Source organism: Carcharodon carcharias, chromosome 3 (genome assembly GCF_017639515.1).
Source record: "Carcharodon carcharias isolate sCarCar2 chromosome 3, sCarCar2.pri, whole genome shotgun sequence".
Classification (NCBI taxonomy): Eukaryota; Metazoa; Chordata; class Chondrichthyes; order Lamniformes; family Lamnidae; genus Carcharodon; species Carcharodon carcharias.
Window position 1 is genome coordinate 227,527,772 of NC_054469.1, and position 15,843 is coordinate 227,543,614.

Below are 15,843 nucleotides of genomic sequence, written 5' to 3' on the forward strand. Positions count from 1 at the left end.
TGTTGAAGTTTTGCTTTTGTTACAGTGCCACTTTAAGGGGTAGTTAATTTGTTTTCTTCAGTTAACTAGTTATTTAGTTTTTTGTTATGCTCAAGAGTATGAAGAGACACCGACACTGGGTAAGTCAAGCTCGGAGGTATATGGGGGAGGTGATGGCATAGTGATATTGTCACTGGACTAGTAATCCAGAGACCCAGGGTAATGCTCTGGGGACCTGGGTTTGATTCCATGGCAGATGGTGAAATTTGAATTCAATAAAAACCTGGAATTAAAAACCCATCTGGTTCACTTATGTCATTTACCTGCTCCTTACCTGGTCTGGCCTACATGTAACTCCAGACCCACAGCAATGGGTTGACTCTTAAATGCCATCTGGACAAGGGCAATTAGGGATGGGCAATAAATGCTGGCCAAGCCAGCAACACCCACATCTCAGGAATGAATAAGTAAAATATACCTGTAATGATTCACTCTGAATAATTCTTTATCAAGTAAAGATTGGCTCTGGTTTCTTCTTTCTCTGACTTTTTATCGGGAGTAGAGCAGGGAGGGGCTTCTTCGTCTTTCATATTGTGGTGGTTTTCCTCTTTAGCATAGTTTCAACATATGCTCTAATGCTTTTATAAACTGAGAGAAGATAAAAGGCTAAATACAAATAGCAAGTAAAATCAGCTAGCTGTACACTGTAGTTGCACAGCCAAAATATGGCCGCCTTGTCAGACAAACTTTTTAAACAAAACATGCAGATTTTAATGGTTTGAGATACCCTGAGAGCTCAGCTGCATTCGGACAAGGATTTTTTTTGTTTCTTTCACAAACTTGTTTCCTCTTTGGAATATGGAGCAGCACTGAGAATGCCATCATTTATTACCCATCCCTAGTTGAAGTTAGATGATGGGCCTTTTTTTCAAGAGAGGCGGAGGTACCTTAGTGACTTGCTACAGTCTGTCCTTTAGATCAACGATCTTTTCCATTTGCTTTGCCTTTTTAAAAAAACTTTATTGAAACCTTCTCAAGGGCAAGTGGGGGTGGGCAGTAAATGCTGGTCCAGCTGGTGATGCCCACATCCTGTGAAAGTATTTTAAAAAAAAAGTAATAAGATAAACTTTGATCTTTCAACGCTGGTGTTGTTTAGAGTTGTGGAATCTAATAGCCAAGAATGGAAACCTATGAATATACATTAATATCGTATAATTAATGCAAATCAGTTATTGTACAATATTAAAATGTTTTTTTTTTTAAGATTTATTATGCCACAAATACACAGTATTCCTGATTTTGGACATTTATTCCTAATTTTTAGAATCTGTCTCTCTGATTTTCAACTTTACAGCTTTAAAGTTTTTTGTGAAGGGATTCGGATAGTCCTGTTTTTAAATTGAACTATCTGCCTTCTCTCCCTTCTCAACCTTGATATCCTGTTACAGACAAGTAAAATCTTTCTTTTATTTTTGACGCCTTACACAGAAAGAGCGTGATCTAGAGTTAGCTGCACGGATTGGTCAGTCTTTGCTAAAGAAGAACAGGACCCTTACTGAGAGGAATGAACACCTTGAAGAGCAGGTGGAACATGCCAGGGAGGAGGTGAGTGCATGTAGGACTTTAATGGCCACATGCCTTTTTTTTAGGAAGAAAAGCTTTGTTGCTATGTGGTGGATTTAGTGTGTCTTCTGTGTTTTCCATTCTCATTGATGGGTCTTGATAGTTCATATGATGCCTATGGAAGGAATTGAAACTCCTTTGACTTTTGTCTGAACAGTTGAGAAACAGATTCCTCTGTGTGGGTTGATCCTCTTGAGCACAAAATCTTGGTTGACCTTCTAGTCCGTTACTGAGGCAGTTCTGCAGTTTTGAAGGTGCGACCTTTTGGATGAGATATTAAACTGATGCCCTGCCTGCCTTCCCAGGTGGACATAAAAAAATCCTATTGCCATTATTTCGAAGCAGAGCATGGGGGCTGGTTGGGGGTTATCCTAGCTGTCCTGACCAATATTTATCCTTCAGTCAACATGACCATAAGGTTATCCGGCCACTATTACATTGCTGTTTGTGGGGAGCATGTGTGTACATGTTGGCTGCCCCGATTCCTACATTACAACAGTGACTACATTTCAAAAAGTACTTAATTGGCTGTAAAACACCTTTGGAACGTCCTGAGGCTGTGAAAGGCACTCTACATATGCAAGCCTTTTTTGTGTTCTATTAGTATGCAGTCAATCAGGTGCCTTGTGTGTGTCCTGATGACCTCCATTCTTACATAACTTTGCCCTCTCAGTCAGAAGAATTTACTTTGCCTGCGTGGTTCACCACAGTAGACTTTGCGCACTGGTAAAGGGTGCTCCCTCAGCACTCAAGGATATCAGCGCAAGTCCTACACTTGACCCAGTTTAGCCTGTGAGCCAAGACAATTTCTTCATCCCTGCCACCCTGAAGTGACTACTGGGAGTCGTAGGTAAGAGCTGTGTGCAGCACTGGAGATGGGAATGTGTCTGCAGGGGATGTGGGTGGATGATTCTTGGGTGAAGATGACACTGCTGACACTACACATTGCAACATAGAGTGAAGCAGTTCACTCAAAACTAAGGTATGTTTCACTAATAACGTGGTGCTACGTCCGAGTGACAGTGCTTCATGTGTGAGCCTTGTTGGCCAGTGTCAGCAGATGTTTTGGCCTAGATGGAATTTCTGCTGAGGCTGACCCTTTCCTCTACCAATGTTTCCCTCACACATTTTCAAACTGAAGTCACTGGATAGTGATCAGGAGCAGGGAATCCAAGCTGGTTTCCTTTCCCGCTTCATTGGGCCAGGGAAGGCCGAGGCTTTCACCACCGTCCAGCTGAGATGAACACACCGAGTATAAGCAAAGGATTGAGTTTGGGGTCACCCTGACCTGGCCTAGTGTAGTATTGCAGCCAGCAATGAACATATTCACTGACCCGCTTAATTTTCCATTAAAGCAATTTGCTGATTATCTCTTCATTTCCATTCACCATAAATTGCGGTGTATAAGTTGACCCAGTGTATAAGGAGACCCTATTTTTCTCAGCCCCAAAAATCATGTTTTTGCCTACACTTGTTGTATAAGTTGACCACATCCTTTTCAGCCTCGACGCAATGCTATAATTGCGTTTGTCATCGGCCTCAATTTTTCACCCTACAAATGGATGTTTTACTTACCGACCCCTTATAACTGGGCACCAGGAATCAACCAGGTAGCGTTGCGAATGTGGGCGGGGGTTTAAGGTGCACCCATGCAGAACAGTTCATGAATGGCGAATGATGAAGATGGCAACCCCCCCCACACTGAAGTTGATGGTTCATTTTTATACTCGGGTGTATAAGTCGACCCCCTCCACTTTTGGAGGGATTTTCCGAAGCTTCGAGGTTTGACTCATGTGCCGACACCTACGGTAGCTAACTTAGAACACGCAAAACATTAGCATGCTTTCATTCTGCCCCTGAAAGTGTACACACTGAATTTTCGTGTTTTGCTCTGACTGGTATTAATAATCTTGTACTGATCAGAACCTGTTTAATGATTTAATGATGTCATGTTGGTTTCAGCTGAGTAGTGTTCTGCTTCCAGTGCTGCTCCATTCAGGCTGCAGCTTTTTTATCCGTGAGATGCCCTACGGGGTTGTGTACATCCACGCTGTTTCCCAGCTTAATATAAATGTGGCTAGGTTTGAAGGGCAGTTGGTAAGAGCAGGTTTCACACTGTGCTGGAATTGTACCGCATGTTGTGTCAATCTCAGTGGGGAGAAGCTGCCTCCTCCGTGGGTCATCCTGAGGTCATGAATGGCACCATATACATGCAACTCCTTTTTAGTTCTTGCATCTCTTAGTCCCCAACTCTAGAGCAGTCCTGCAGAGTTAGTGATCCTAAAAGCTGGAGTTATAAACACATCCTTCGTCTGTCAGTAACAAGAGGAAATGCTGGAAATGCCAAGCAGCTCAGGCAGCGCTGTTGAAGAGAATACACACATGTGGCATTTTTGAGGTTGCAGTGTTGGCTGTAGCATCTTTTTCTTTTCGCTTGATACTCTTTCTGTTCTCAGCCGTTCATTTCTTTTCCCCCCTCCTTCCTGCTCCTGCCATCTCTGCCAGGTTTCCCAACTTCGTCATGAGCTGTCAATGAAAGATGAGTTACTACAATTCTATACCAATGCAGCAGAGGAAAGTGAGAGTGACTCAACTTCCTCCACACCGTAAGTATTCTACTTAGCTCTGTCAAATATTGCAGTTTGAAAGCTTCCCTGCACCAGTGTAAAAAAAAAAAATGGGAGCACATCTTCATGAAAATTTTCGATGAATCAGCTGGAGTACTGTACATTGGGCAGGCATCTTTAATATACCATGGACACCTGTGTGTCTAAAATTTAACAAAAATCTAAATTCTTCCATTTGGATATTCCTCATTGGACAAAGAACCATTTTATGATGTAAAAACAAAACCATTTTAACATTAATAGCTGAATTTAAATGTGGTTTATATTTCATAGCAAATTAAAAATAGTTACTTGAATTTTTAAAAATTTGTTGCAGGCTGTCTTTTCTAAATATTGAAAACAAAAACCTATTCATGGTTTCTTTGTGGCGGGGCAATTTTGTAAATGAGTAAAACCTCTGTTATAAACAAATGAGCACGAAAACGATATTACTCATCAGGGTTTATGAATTGGTGTGTCCCCAGGTTGAGACGAATTGAGTCTACCTCATCTGTACAGACTTATTTTCATTTGGACTCTCTACAAAGGAAGCTGAAAGATCTGGAAGAGGAAAATGTTGTTTTAAGAACAGAGGTGAAAGAATCCGTTTCACGTTTTCCGCTACTATCAAAATAGAAGCCAGATGAAAATGTTATTGACAGAATGTGGTTTTCATTTATGCATTTATTTTTCCTATTAACCTCTCATCCTGCTGAGATTAAAGTCGAGGAGGATTACGATCAGAATTGCAATAGTGTTTGCCAGATGCCTAATGGAGCTGTGTGCCTTTGTATACACCAATGTGCGTCTGGAATGGTGACAAGCCAAAATAACTTTCTTTTAGATACTAGCCACATGTAAAGTTTTCTTGGTTCAGTGTAACTCCATTGATTCTCCTGGCTTGTGGGGAAATTGTTAGCCTCCGTTCTAAAGCTTTATTTCTGATTTGGCCAGTCACAACTGAACACTTTCTGTACAAGGTTCGTGTCCCATTGCTCCTTGGAACAATGGTTTGTCCCAACAAACCATAAGGTGTTGATACTTGAAGTCTCAACAGCTTTGATACTGAATTACTGAACCACTTCAAAGTGGAACAAAATGTCATGCCAGAAAATCTAAAATGAAAACTGGCCATTCACAATAGGCCTATCAACGTCTGTAAAGGCAAATAGAAGCAATTCTGTAAAGTATTAGAGATCTTGCTTGTGTGGAATCTACTCTGTTTGCCTTGCAGGACAAAGCCTACAGCAATCGGAAGGTAATATTCTGCATCTACGGTTGTCTAAAAAGGACTTTCATTGCTAGATGTAAACACCAATGTAGGCTAATGTTCAGAAACCTGCGTGTTGGCCTCTATTGATATCCTTGTACACTCCAGAAAAAATGACAGTTGGCATTGCCATTAGTAATATTTATAATATCCTCACATTATGAACATGAGCAGAAGAAATAGGAGCAGGGGTAGACCATGTGGCCCGTTGAGCCTGTTCTGCCATTCAGTACGAGCACGGCTGATCTGGAGCTTCAACTCCACTTTCCCACCCGCTCCCCATATCTCTTGATTCCCTGAGACCAAAAAAACTTGTGACAGTCTTAAACGTATTCAATGATGGAGCATCCATAACCCCCCAAGGCAGGGAATCCCACAGGTTCGCAACCCTTTGAGTGAAATAACTTCCCCTCTCAGTCCTAACTGATCGGCCCCTTGTCCTGAGACTATACCCCTCCCCCCCCCCCACCCCAATGTTGGACTTTCCAACTGGTGGGTACAATTGTCTCAATATCTACCCTATCAAGCCCCTTCAGATCCTTGTATGTTTCAATGAGATTGCCTCTCATTCTTCTAAACTCTAGAGAATATAAGCTTAATTTACTCAGCCTCATCATATGAAAACCCTCTCATCCCAGGGATCAGTTTAGTGAACCTTCACTGTGCTGCCTCCAATGTGAGTATATCCTTCCTTAAAGATACTGTAGAAGACTCATGATTCGTTAATTGATCTTGTGTGGTGCATGCCAAAACAAAAAATGTTATTGTGAATTTTATATAACAGTTACCAGTATTTTAATGCAATGCATTTTATCTTGTCACCCAGACTTGCCATCTGCAGACTGAGACCATTTCATATGAAGAGAAGGAGCAGCAACTTGTGAATGACTGTGTGAAGGAACTAAGTATGTTATAAGTAGCAGGACAGTCCTGCAAAATTGGTGATTTGATAAAGCAATAATCATTCTCTCGTGCATTACTCAACTGCTTTTACTGTAGAATGCAGCATATTTCATAGCTACTTGCACACAGATGATATTGAAGCCATCTGTATAGAAGTGAGCATGTTAAGGTCAAAAGAAACACAACATTCCTATTTTAGGAAAAAATATTTCACAATCATTTTGGAATTTAATCAGTCATTGGGGATGTTCTGCAGTGTACGTAGCATGTAGGTTTTTTTCAAGAACTTGCATTGTTATAGCATCTCTGAAATTGTAAAACATTCCAATGTGGTTACTGGAGCAATTATCAGATAGAATATGACACCACCCCACATGAGAATATTAGTGTCCAAAAGTTAGGTCAAAGAGGCAGTTTTTATGGAGTATCTTGAAGGACACCAGAGAGGTTTATGAAGGGAATTCCAGAGCTTAGGGCCTTGGTAACTGAAGGGACGGCCGCCAGTTGTAAAGCGAGGACATTGGGGATGCGCAAGAAGCCAGAGTTGGAAGTGTACAGAGATTTCGGAAGGTTGCAGGTTGGAAGAAGCTACTGAGATGGGGAGCAGAGAGGTCATGGAGAGACTTAAAAACAGGTTGACAGTTTTTTAAATGGAGGCATTGCCAGACCAGAGCCGATGTAGATCAGGTGAGCTCAGAATAATTTGGATTTAGAATCTTTGTGTTGTAAGATTTCCCTGGTATTGTTCACAAAATCAACTTCTCCATACTACTGCATCATTCTAAGGCTTTGCAATGCACTGCTCAGATCATGCTTGGTTTTGGTGATTGTGGTACATAACATATACTTATGTTAGTACAGGTACAGAGACAAGACAAAGTCCAGAATGTAAAATGGAAGAGCAATGAGGACACTTTATGATTAAAGGCAGATTTCATTGCAACATATAAAACACTAAATGGTGTAGATAGTTGGTTAAATCCGGGCTATGAATTCAAATTACAACAAAGGCTATAAGTAGAAGTTTGCAAAAGTGAATTTAGTACAGATAGCCCAAAACATTTCTTTCCCGAGAGATAAATGTTCAGAATAATCTACTAAGCAATGCAATTGAGGTGCACGTTTTGGGGTTACTCTACATACAGTTGGATACCATGACTGAAGAGTCCATGTCCTGGAAATATGAACTTGATAAACTTGGATGTCCTTATCCTATTCTCCATTTTTCCCCGAGGGCTATTTTCCAGGACAAGATACACACAGGTTAACAAGGGATGATGCAGAAAATGCAAATATGTTGTTGCAGATTGTAAAATGGCCCAAACATTTGCTTCCAAAGCCAGTCATTATATGCAAAGTTAACGATGTCCAATTTAAAAAAAATTGATTTCTAACTTGCACAGAATAAATTGAGTATGCAATATTCAGCCTGCTAATATGTAGGACCCTATATAATATTTATGAATTAAATATTTGTGATGGAGCAAAATTATTCTCTCAGGCAGTGCAATAATGAAGGATGAACACAATGGTGAACTTTTGAGTACAGTCACTTCGAAACATAGCTGTCACCAAATAGGCTGAATTCTTTGCTATAATTTCAAGCATATCCGATTTATTACTATCTTCAAAACAATCAATATCATGTTCCAGGATGAAATAATCTCTGGGGATGGTGGAGACTCCATTCTGGCAGGATGTGTCTAATAAAACGTTGGCTTATTTTCATACTTCGAAGGATTAATGACACATGTTTAAGATTTATAGTAAAATGGCCCATTACCGGGTTTTGGGTAACACAAACACTTTTTTTTCAGCTCCACTTTTTGCTTTGGAATGGTAGTAATAATATAATTGAACCTCACTTGCTGTAATAACATACATTAGATGTGCAGGATAGTTACAGCCTCCATGCGAAACTTTTAAAGCTTTGGATGTGCACGTAGGAAATAGGAGTAGGCCATTCAGCTCCTCGAGCATGCGCCACCGTTCAATTAGATCATGGCTGATGATCTACCTCAACACCATTTTACCACACGAGCCCCATATCCAATATCTTTGCTATCTAGAAATCTGTTGGTCTCAGTCTTGAACATACTCAATGATTGAGCCTCCACAGCCCTCTGGGGCAGAGAATTCCAAAGATTTACCACCCCCTCTGAGTGAAGGAATTCCTCCTCATCGCAGTCCTTCAATGGCCTGCTCCTTATGATAGAAGCAAACTGTAAGCAACATGTTTGGGCAAAATTCATAGTTTTTTTAACTAATGTTAATGTTGCTACAGACTTCAGTTTTGCTAGCCATAAATACAGTTTTCCCTTTACGAACATATGTACATACGAACTAGAGGAGTAGGCCACTTGACCAATCGAGCTTCCTCCGCCATTCAATAAGATCATGGCTGATCTGATTGTAACCTTGGATAACCTTTCACCCCCTTGTTAATCAGCAATCAATCTAGCTCTGCCTTAAAAACATTCAAAGACTCTGCTTCCACCGCCTTTTGAGGAAGGGAGTTCCAAAGACTCACGACACTCTGAGAGAATAAAAATTCTTATCTGTCTTAGATGGGTGGCCCCTTATTTTTAAACAGTGACCCCCCAGTTCTAGATTCTCCCACAAGAGGAAGCATCCTCTCCACATCCACCCTGTTAAGACCCCTCAGGATCTTAAAAGTTTCAATCAAGTCGCCTCTTATTCTTCTAAACTCCAATGGATATAAAGTCTAGCCTGTCCGTCCTTTCCTCATAAGAGAACGTGCCTATACCCGGTAATAGACTTGGTTCAATCAGTTTTTGGTAGCTGAAATAAAATGGAAAAAAAATAGCATTAACATTAATATTAAATGCGTTTTGAATTATGCTTTTATATGTCTCAAATCGTTTGCTTCTACTGTGTGCACATCCAAAATGAGAGGAGTTTAAAGTTGCACAATGACTTTACAAGCACACTGCATCTCCCAACGCCCCCCCCATCCTACATCCCCTGTCTTCACCTGTCACCCTTCTTCTAACAGAGTCGAATGGCTTATACTGAGATATGGGGCTGAATTTTACTGGGCCTCCAGAGGCAGGCTGGAAGGCGGAGGAGGATTGTGGGGTGGGGGTTGGTAAAATCGTGTGGAGCCAGGTTGGATTGGCTCCCCCATATGGTCCTCCCATTGGGGCATTTTACCAACGGTGGGACCAGAAGTGGACAGGCTGCCTACCCCAAGGAGCTGGGAAGCCAATTTCACTAATTCCAGGCCTAATTTGGGGCCATTTTACAGTGCCTTTGGCACAGACTGATGCCTTGCTATGCGAGGAGGCTGCCAGATAAATGGAGGTGGCTTCCTAGCAGCAGCCTTGGGGGTGAGGGAGGGCGAGTGTGCTTTATGCAGCAAAGAGGGAGTCACGGGCAGGGAAGGCAGCCCTTGTGACCCCAACGATTTACATGGAGGGGGTTCCCTCCACAGCACTCGGCCCTTTCTTACTTTTAAATCTTGTCTTCAGCTACCTGCTGTAGGCTCCTGGTCTCCGGCCGGCCTAGGCAGCAACTGCCTCTCCCGGTGGCACGGTTGAGGCTGCTGGTCCTCTGATTGGGCCAGCAGCTCTTGGGAACAGGCTGCCATCCTTAATAGAATGGCCTCCTTCTGTGCTGTGCTAGTCTGTGATTCTGTGGTATCTGTTGTGTATGTGTGTGTGTGTGTGTGTGTGTGTAAAATTGGCTCTGCTTCTCTTGCCAAATTGTCCAGGGGATGCGAACATTCAACTGGTGAACCTGGCAGAGGAATTGGCAAAGAAGACTGAAGACACAGCACGGCAACAAGAGGAAATTACCCATCTTCTCTCGCAAATAGTTGACTTGCAGAAAAAGGCCAAAGCTGTAAGATGATGATACATTTTCCCCCCCACAACATTTATTAATGATAATTGTGAAGCTCATTTTATGTTGTTGATCTTACCTGTGTCAAGCTGCATTAATATTGCTCAAATGTTCTTAATTTAAGAGTTGCAAAGACACTGATCAAAGATGACAGGTGTTAGAAATGCAGGTCCCTTTAAAAGTAAACCAGGACAAGCTTCAGAGTTCGTTGAGAGCAGATGATGCTCATTGAAGCCTGTACTTTAGACCTGGGTTTTTTCCCAGTAGGGGTTTTTTTACTTCTGGACAAGGCAAGGATCCAGAGAGGAAACTGGTATTTCTTCTGAACTATAGTTTAACAAAAAAAAACAGTTGTAATTCGCAGAATGCCTTCTGCCTGATTCAGTAAATGGATATGTGCCTATTAAGCAATAGGTTACATGCTGTCAATATATTACCAAGTAACGTGTTTTTTTACAGTTTAAAACCTTAATTTGTGTACCTTTCAAAGTAGCCTTTGAGAAGTTTGACAAGGGAGCCAAGGGTTATGGGGGGCTGAAAGGAAAATGGACTTAAGGCCGCAATGAGATCAGCCAGGATCTTATTGAATAGCACAGCAGGTTTGAGGGGCCAAATGGCCTACACCTGCTCCTATTTCTTATGATCTTGGATTAAGTTTTTTGTAACCTGTTTGAGCACTGACCTAAAAAATTCATATTGCCCAATGGATGGGCAATGGAATAAATATTTTTAACCCTTTGAATATTAAAGCAGCAGATGTGATCTTATGTTGAAGCTACGGTAAGCTAGTTGAGAAAACTTGGTTTAATGGGTTGAGACTGTGTCTTTCACCTCAGGATCAGAGTTCGAACAAAAGAATCCAAATTGTCTTCTGGTAGTTGGAAACAGATTTGAGTTTTGTTCAAGTGGTTTCACCTCCAACTAAGAACAAGTTAAAATTTGTCATAATTCAACACTAAGATCAGGGGTAATCAGGGTAGGAAATTGTAGTGTTTGAACGAACCCAGTGGACTGCTGAGGTTAGGCTTCAAAGTCTGCAACATCTAGGGCAGAGGTTGTCACGTTTCTATGTCTCTCCCCCCCACCGCCCTATGCTCCCTTGTCCAAAACAACAAGTTCTATCTTTGAACAGAATTGACTGGGAGTATGGGAATTGTTGTACAAGTTGGAAGAACGTCAAAATTTTTTTCCTGGGGCCAAAATTGGCAAGACACATTCCCGTTCAGTGGTGCTAAGCATTTACAGCTTAGGCAAAGAAAGTGAGTTCTTGCATGAGCAATGTTTGCTATTTTGTATTGAAAATGTCACCTAGTGGAGGCCCACCCACAATAGATATACAGCAGGTCCATCTCTCTAACCATATTCCATAGATCTTGAGTTTGCTGGTAATATGTACTCGATGAATAAAGTGTAGGAACTTGAAAAGGAACAATTGTGCTCTAAGCTGGGGCTGTACAGTTATCTGAAGCAGGTTGTAACTGTGATCATATTATCAAATGGTTTGTTTTCCCTACAGTATGCGGTAGAAAATGAGGAACTTACTCAACATTTGAGTGCAGCTAAAGATGCCCAAAGGCAGCTCACAGCTGAGGTAAGCCTGTCATGAACTCCATGAAGTAATTTAATGTTTGTGTTATGTGTGATTTTATATATGGGTGAGGATAGTCAAAGCAATTTATTGTAGGGAGCAGAGTTATCGAGCGTGCCTACCAACAGTTCATAGAGTTTTACAGCACAGGAGGAGGCCATTTTGGACCAGTGTGCCCGTGACAGCTCTCGATGAGCTGTCCATTCGCTCCCCCTCCTTTGCTCTTTTCCCATATTCTTCTGTTCTTCAAATATTTCCCCACTTGTGGAGAAGGGCATAACTAGAAACCATCAATACAAGATAGCCAGTAAGAAGCCCAGCAGGTAACTCAGAAGATACGACTTTATTCAAAGACTGTTGAGAATGTCGAACTTGCTACCACAGGGAGTGAGTGTAGCAAATAGCATGGAAGCATTTATGGGGAAACCAGGCAAGCATCTGAGGGGGAAGGGACTGAATGGTTATTATAGATTTAGATGAGGAAAGGTGGGATGAGGTTTGAGTAGAACATAAAGACTGAAATGGCTTGGTTGGCTTGAACGGCCTGTTTCTGTGCTGCATATCCTATGTAACTTCACCTTTTGAAGCTATTTTGCATTTTGGACATGCCATGTACTTACAACTCATGGCATTTAAAAGAAATAATCAAAATTCTCCTTGCCCTCTCCCTTTGCTCTGTTGAATAAAATAAGTGTTGCCCTGCCCATGCCTCCCAGTGTAGCTGAGGTTGGGACCAATCCCAGAGAACCAGCAGAACTGTGGCCTTGTCTGCAAACCCATAGCCCTTGGATCGCCTTTTGAGGGATCAAAACCACCGTGACTAATTGGCACTGGGATGTGTCAAAATGAAGATTCAACAGAACCTTTCCACCCACAGATTCAGGGTACACAAAACCCCACCAAGTCGGAAGCAAATTATGTCCCGCTCACCTGTGCGAGCTGCTTAGTTAAATGAAAGTAAGAAACAATGTGATGCATACCAAATGGTTAATGTTTTTGGGTCCCTTTTTCGGTTTTTGCCTCAGCACTTTGTGGACACAGTGGCCACAGACCAACTCTGGCCATGACGTGTCTTTCTGTTTCAGACCTGCCAGTACTTTACTGAGCTGTCCGGTGGCATAGTAAGTAGCTGAAGTCCACAGACCCAAACTTGATTCCTAGTTTGTGCTGCGTTACCTTATCTCTGCAAGGCAATGGCCAACATGCTGTAATTAACCTCAGTACAAACGTTGGCCATAGGGGAGATAGTGGCATAGTGATAATGCCACTGGACTAGGAACGTAGGAAATGGGAGCAGGAGTAGGCTATTCAGCTCATTGAGCCTGCTCCGCCATTCAAACAGATCATGAATGATCATCTACCTCTTACGCCATTTTCCCCACTATCCACATATCCCTTGATGCCATTCGTATCCAGAAACCTGTCGATTTCTGTCTTGAACATGCTCAATTGTTGCACTTCCATGGCCCTTTGGGGTAGAGAATTCTATAGGTTCACCATCACCTGGGTGAAGAAATTCCTCCTCATCTCAGTCTGAAATGGCCTGCCCCTTATTCTGAGACTGTGACCCCCTGGTTCTGGACTCACCAGCCAGGGGGAAACATCCAATCCACATCTACCCTGTCACTCCCTGTAAGAATTGTATATGCTTCAGTGAGATTACCTCTCATTCTTTGAAACTCTAGAGAGTACAGGCCCAGTTTCCTCAATCTCTTCTCCATAAGACAATCCTGCCATTAGTCTGGTGAACCTCCATTGCATTCGCTCTATAGCAAGTACACCCTTCTTTAGATAAGGACACCAAAACTCTACACATACTCTAGATGCAGTCTTACCAAGGCTCTATACAATTGCAGCAAGACAGATTTATTCCTGTACTCAAATCCCCTTGTGATGTAGGCCAGCATACCATTTGCCTTCCTAATTGCTTGCTGCACCTGCTTGCTAGCTTTTAGTCATGAACAAGGACACGCAGGTCTCTTTAGACACCAACACTTGCCAACCTCTCACCATTTAAGAAATACTCTGACTGATGCCCGGTGGCTTGTGAGCTGCTGGAATTTAAATTCAATTAATAAAACCTGGAATTGAAAAACTAGTCTCAGTAATGGTGACCATGAAACTATCATTAAATTTGTAACAGCCCATCTGGTTCATTAATGTCCTTTTAGGGAAGGAAATCTACCATTCTTAGCTGGCCTGGCTTACATGTGACCCTAGGCTTACAATTGACTTTTAACTGCCCTCTGAAATGGCCGAGCAAGCCACTCAGTTCAAGGGCAATTAGGGATGGACAACAAATGCTGGCCTCGCCAGTGATGCCCACATCCCATGAAAGAATAAGTAAAAAAATACTCTCGGCTATTCAGTGAATGCGGATGGAATGCATGCAGGTAGATGTTTTGCTAATACTTGCCATAGTGAAATGATACCAAGACTCCATTGCTCAGTTGACACATGAAGGTTGTTTGGATAAGGAATGATTGGTGCCCATGGAACTGCCCCAACATAGGCCTCAATGCTTTTGAGAAAGGAAAAGGCATGGGAGACATTTAACGAAGCAGCTAGCATTTATATAGCTCCTCTCACTAAGTCCTGAAGCACTTGAGGTGTGAGGTGGGTCCATTTATTTTGCATATGATTAACGGAATATTCAAAATGTCACTAATAAGACCATAAGACATAGGAGCAGAAATTAGGCCATTCAGCCCATCGAGTCTGCTCCGCCATTCAATCATGGCTGATAAGTTTTTCAACATTCCAGTAGAGTTGGTTCTTATAATTTGATATTCCAATTCACAATGCAGCATGCCCTGTAATTCTTTATACATTGGACCCCCATGACTTATTGAAGAACAGTTTTTGCCTATTTAGAATCAATGAAGCCACCACAAGGTCATGATAGAAGGTACAAAAATAGCTGGAAAAACTCAGCATGTCTGACATCATCTGTAGAGAGGAAGACAGAGTTAACGTTTCGAGTCCGTCTGTTTCTTCATCGGAACTAAAGAGAAATAGAAATGTGGTGAAATATAAGCTGGTAGAGGGGGTTGGGACAGTTGGAGCTGGATAGAGGGCCAGTGATAGGTGGAGGCAAAGGAGAGATTGCCAAAGATGTCATAGTCACAAGGTGTTGATGGTGGTGATATTAGCTAAAGGATGTGCTAAAGGTGACATTAAGGGTAGAAAGCAGGATGAGCAAGTGACAGATAGCCCTAGTGGGGTGGGGGCAAGGGATCGAAATAGGCTAAAAGGTGGAGATAAAACAATGGATGGAAATAAACTTTAAAAATAAAAATAGAAATAGGTGGGAAAAGAAAAAAATATAATAATTATTGGAAAAAAGGGGATCAAAAGTGGGGTAGGGATGGAGGAGAGAGTTTATGATCTGAAGTTGTTGAACTCAATGTTAAGTCTGGAAGGCTGTAAAGTGCCTCGTCGGTAGATGAGGTGCTGTTCCTCCAGTTTGCGTTGAGCTTCACTGGAACAATGCAGCAGGCCAAGGACGGACATGTGGGCATGAGAGCAGGGTGGTGTGTGTCAGCCTCCGGGTTTGAGGGTGATCTCTCTGCTGGTCTTGTTGCTACATCAAAAGAATTGTGTTTGAAAATTGTTCATATATCTTCCTGTATTGAAGTATGCTTAACTGACTCGCCCTATGGCTTGTTCGTTATCTTGAACAATAATGTTCCTGGGACACACTGCACAGAAGGTGCCCATTATAACTTGCAGAACCATTGCGTAAAGGGAATTAAAATAGAAATAGCCAGCAGTTCAGGTAGCCTCTGAGGAGAAAGAAACCGAACTAGTGTTTCAGGTCAATCGCCATTCATTCTAATGAAAAACCATTGACCTGGAATGTCAATGTTGTTTCTCTGTCCACAGGTGCTGCCTGATCCACTGAATATTTCCAGCGTTATCTCCTTTTTTTCTCTCTCTCTCAGATTTAGAGCATTTGCACTGTATTACTCTTGTGATGGGTTAATGGGATATGGATTGTCACCAGTGCA

The 15,843-nt window shown here is 42.0% G+C and overlaps 1 protein-coding gene across 7 annotated transcripts in view; it reads left to right on the forward strand.

Annotated features, from left to right (window-relative positions):
- The window catches only part of trak1a (trafficking protein, kinesin binding 1a), a 239,424-nt gene that overhangs the window by 193,661 nt on the left and 29,920 nt on the right, over positions 1-15,843 (forward strand). For all 7 annotated transcript variants that reach the window (XM_041183851.1, XM_041183850.1, XM_041183856.1 and 4 more), the window contains 6 exons: positions 1,468-1,584; positions 4,108-4,208; positions 4,694-4,802; positions 6,305-6,383; positions 10,115-10,245; positions 11,762-11,836. In XM_041183851.1, coding sequence (XP_041039785.1) covers positions 1,468-1,584; positions 4,108-4,208; positions 4,694-4,802; positions 6,305-6,383; positions 10,115-10,245; positions 11,762-11,836 — 612 coding nt within the window. The remainder of the gene's footprint in view (positions 1-1,467; positions 1,585-4,107; positions 4,209-4,693; positions 4,803-6,304; positions 6,384-10,114; positions 10,246-11,761; positions 11,837-15,843) is intronic.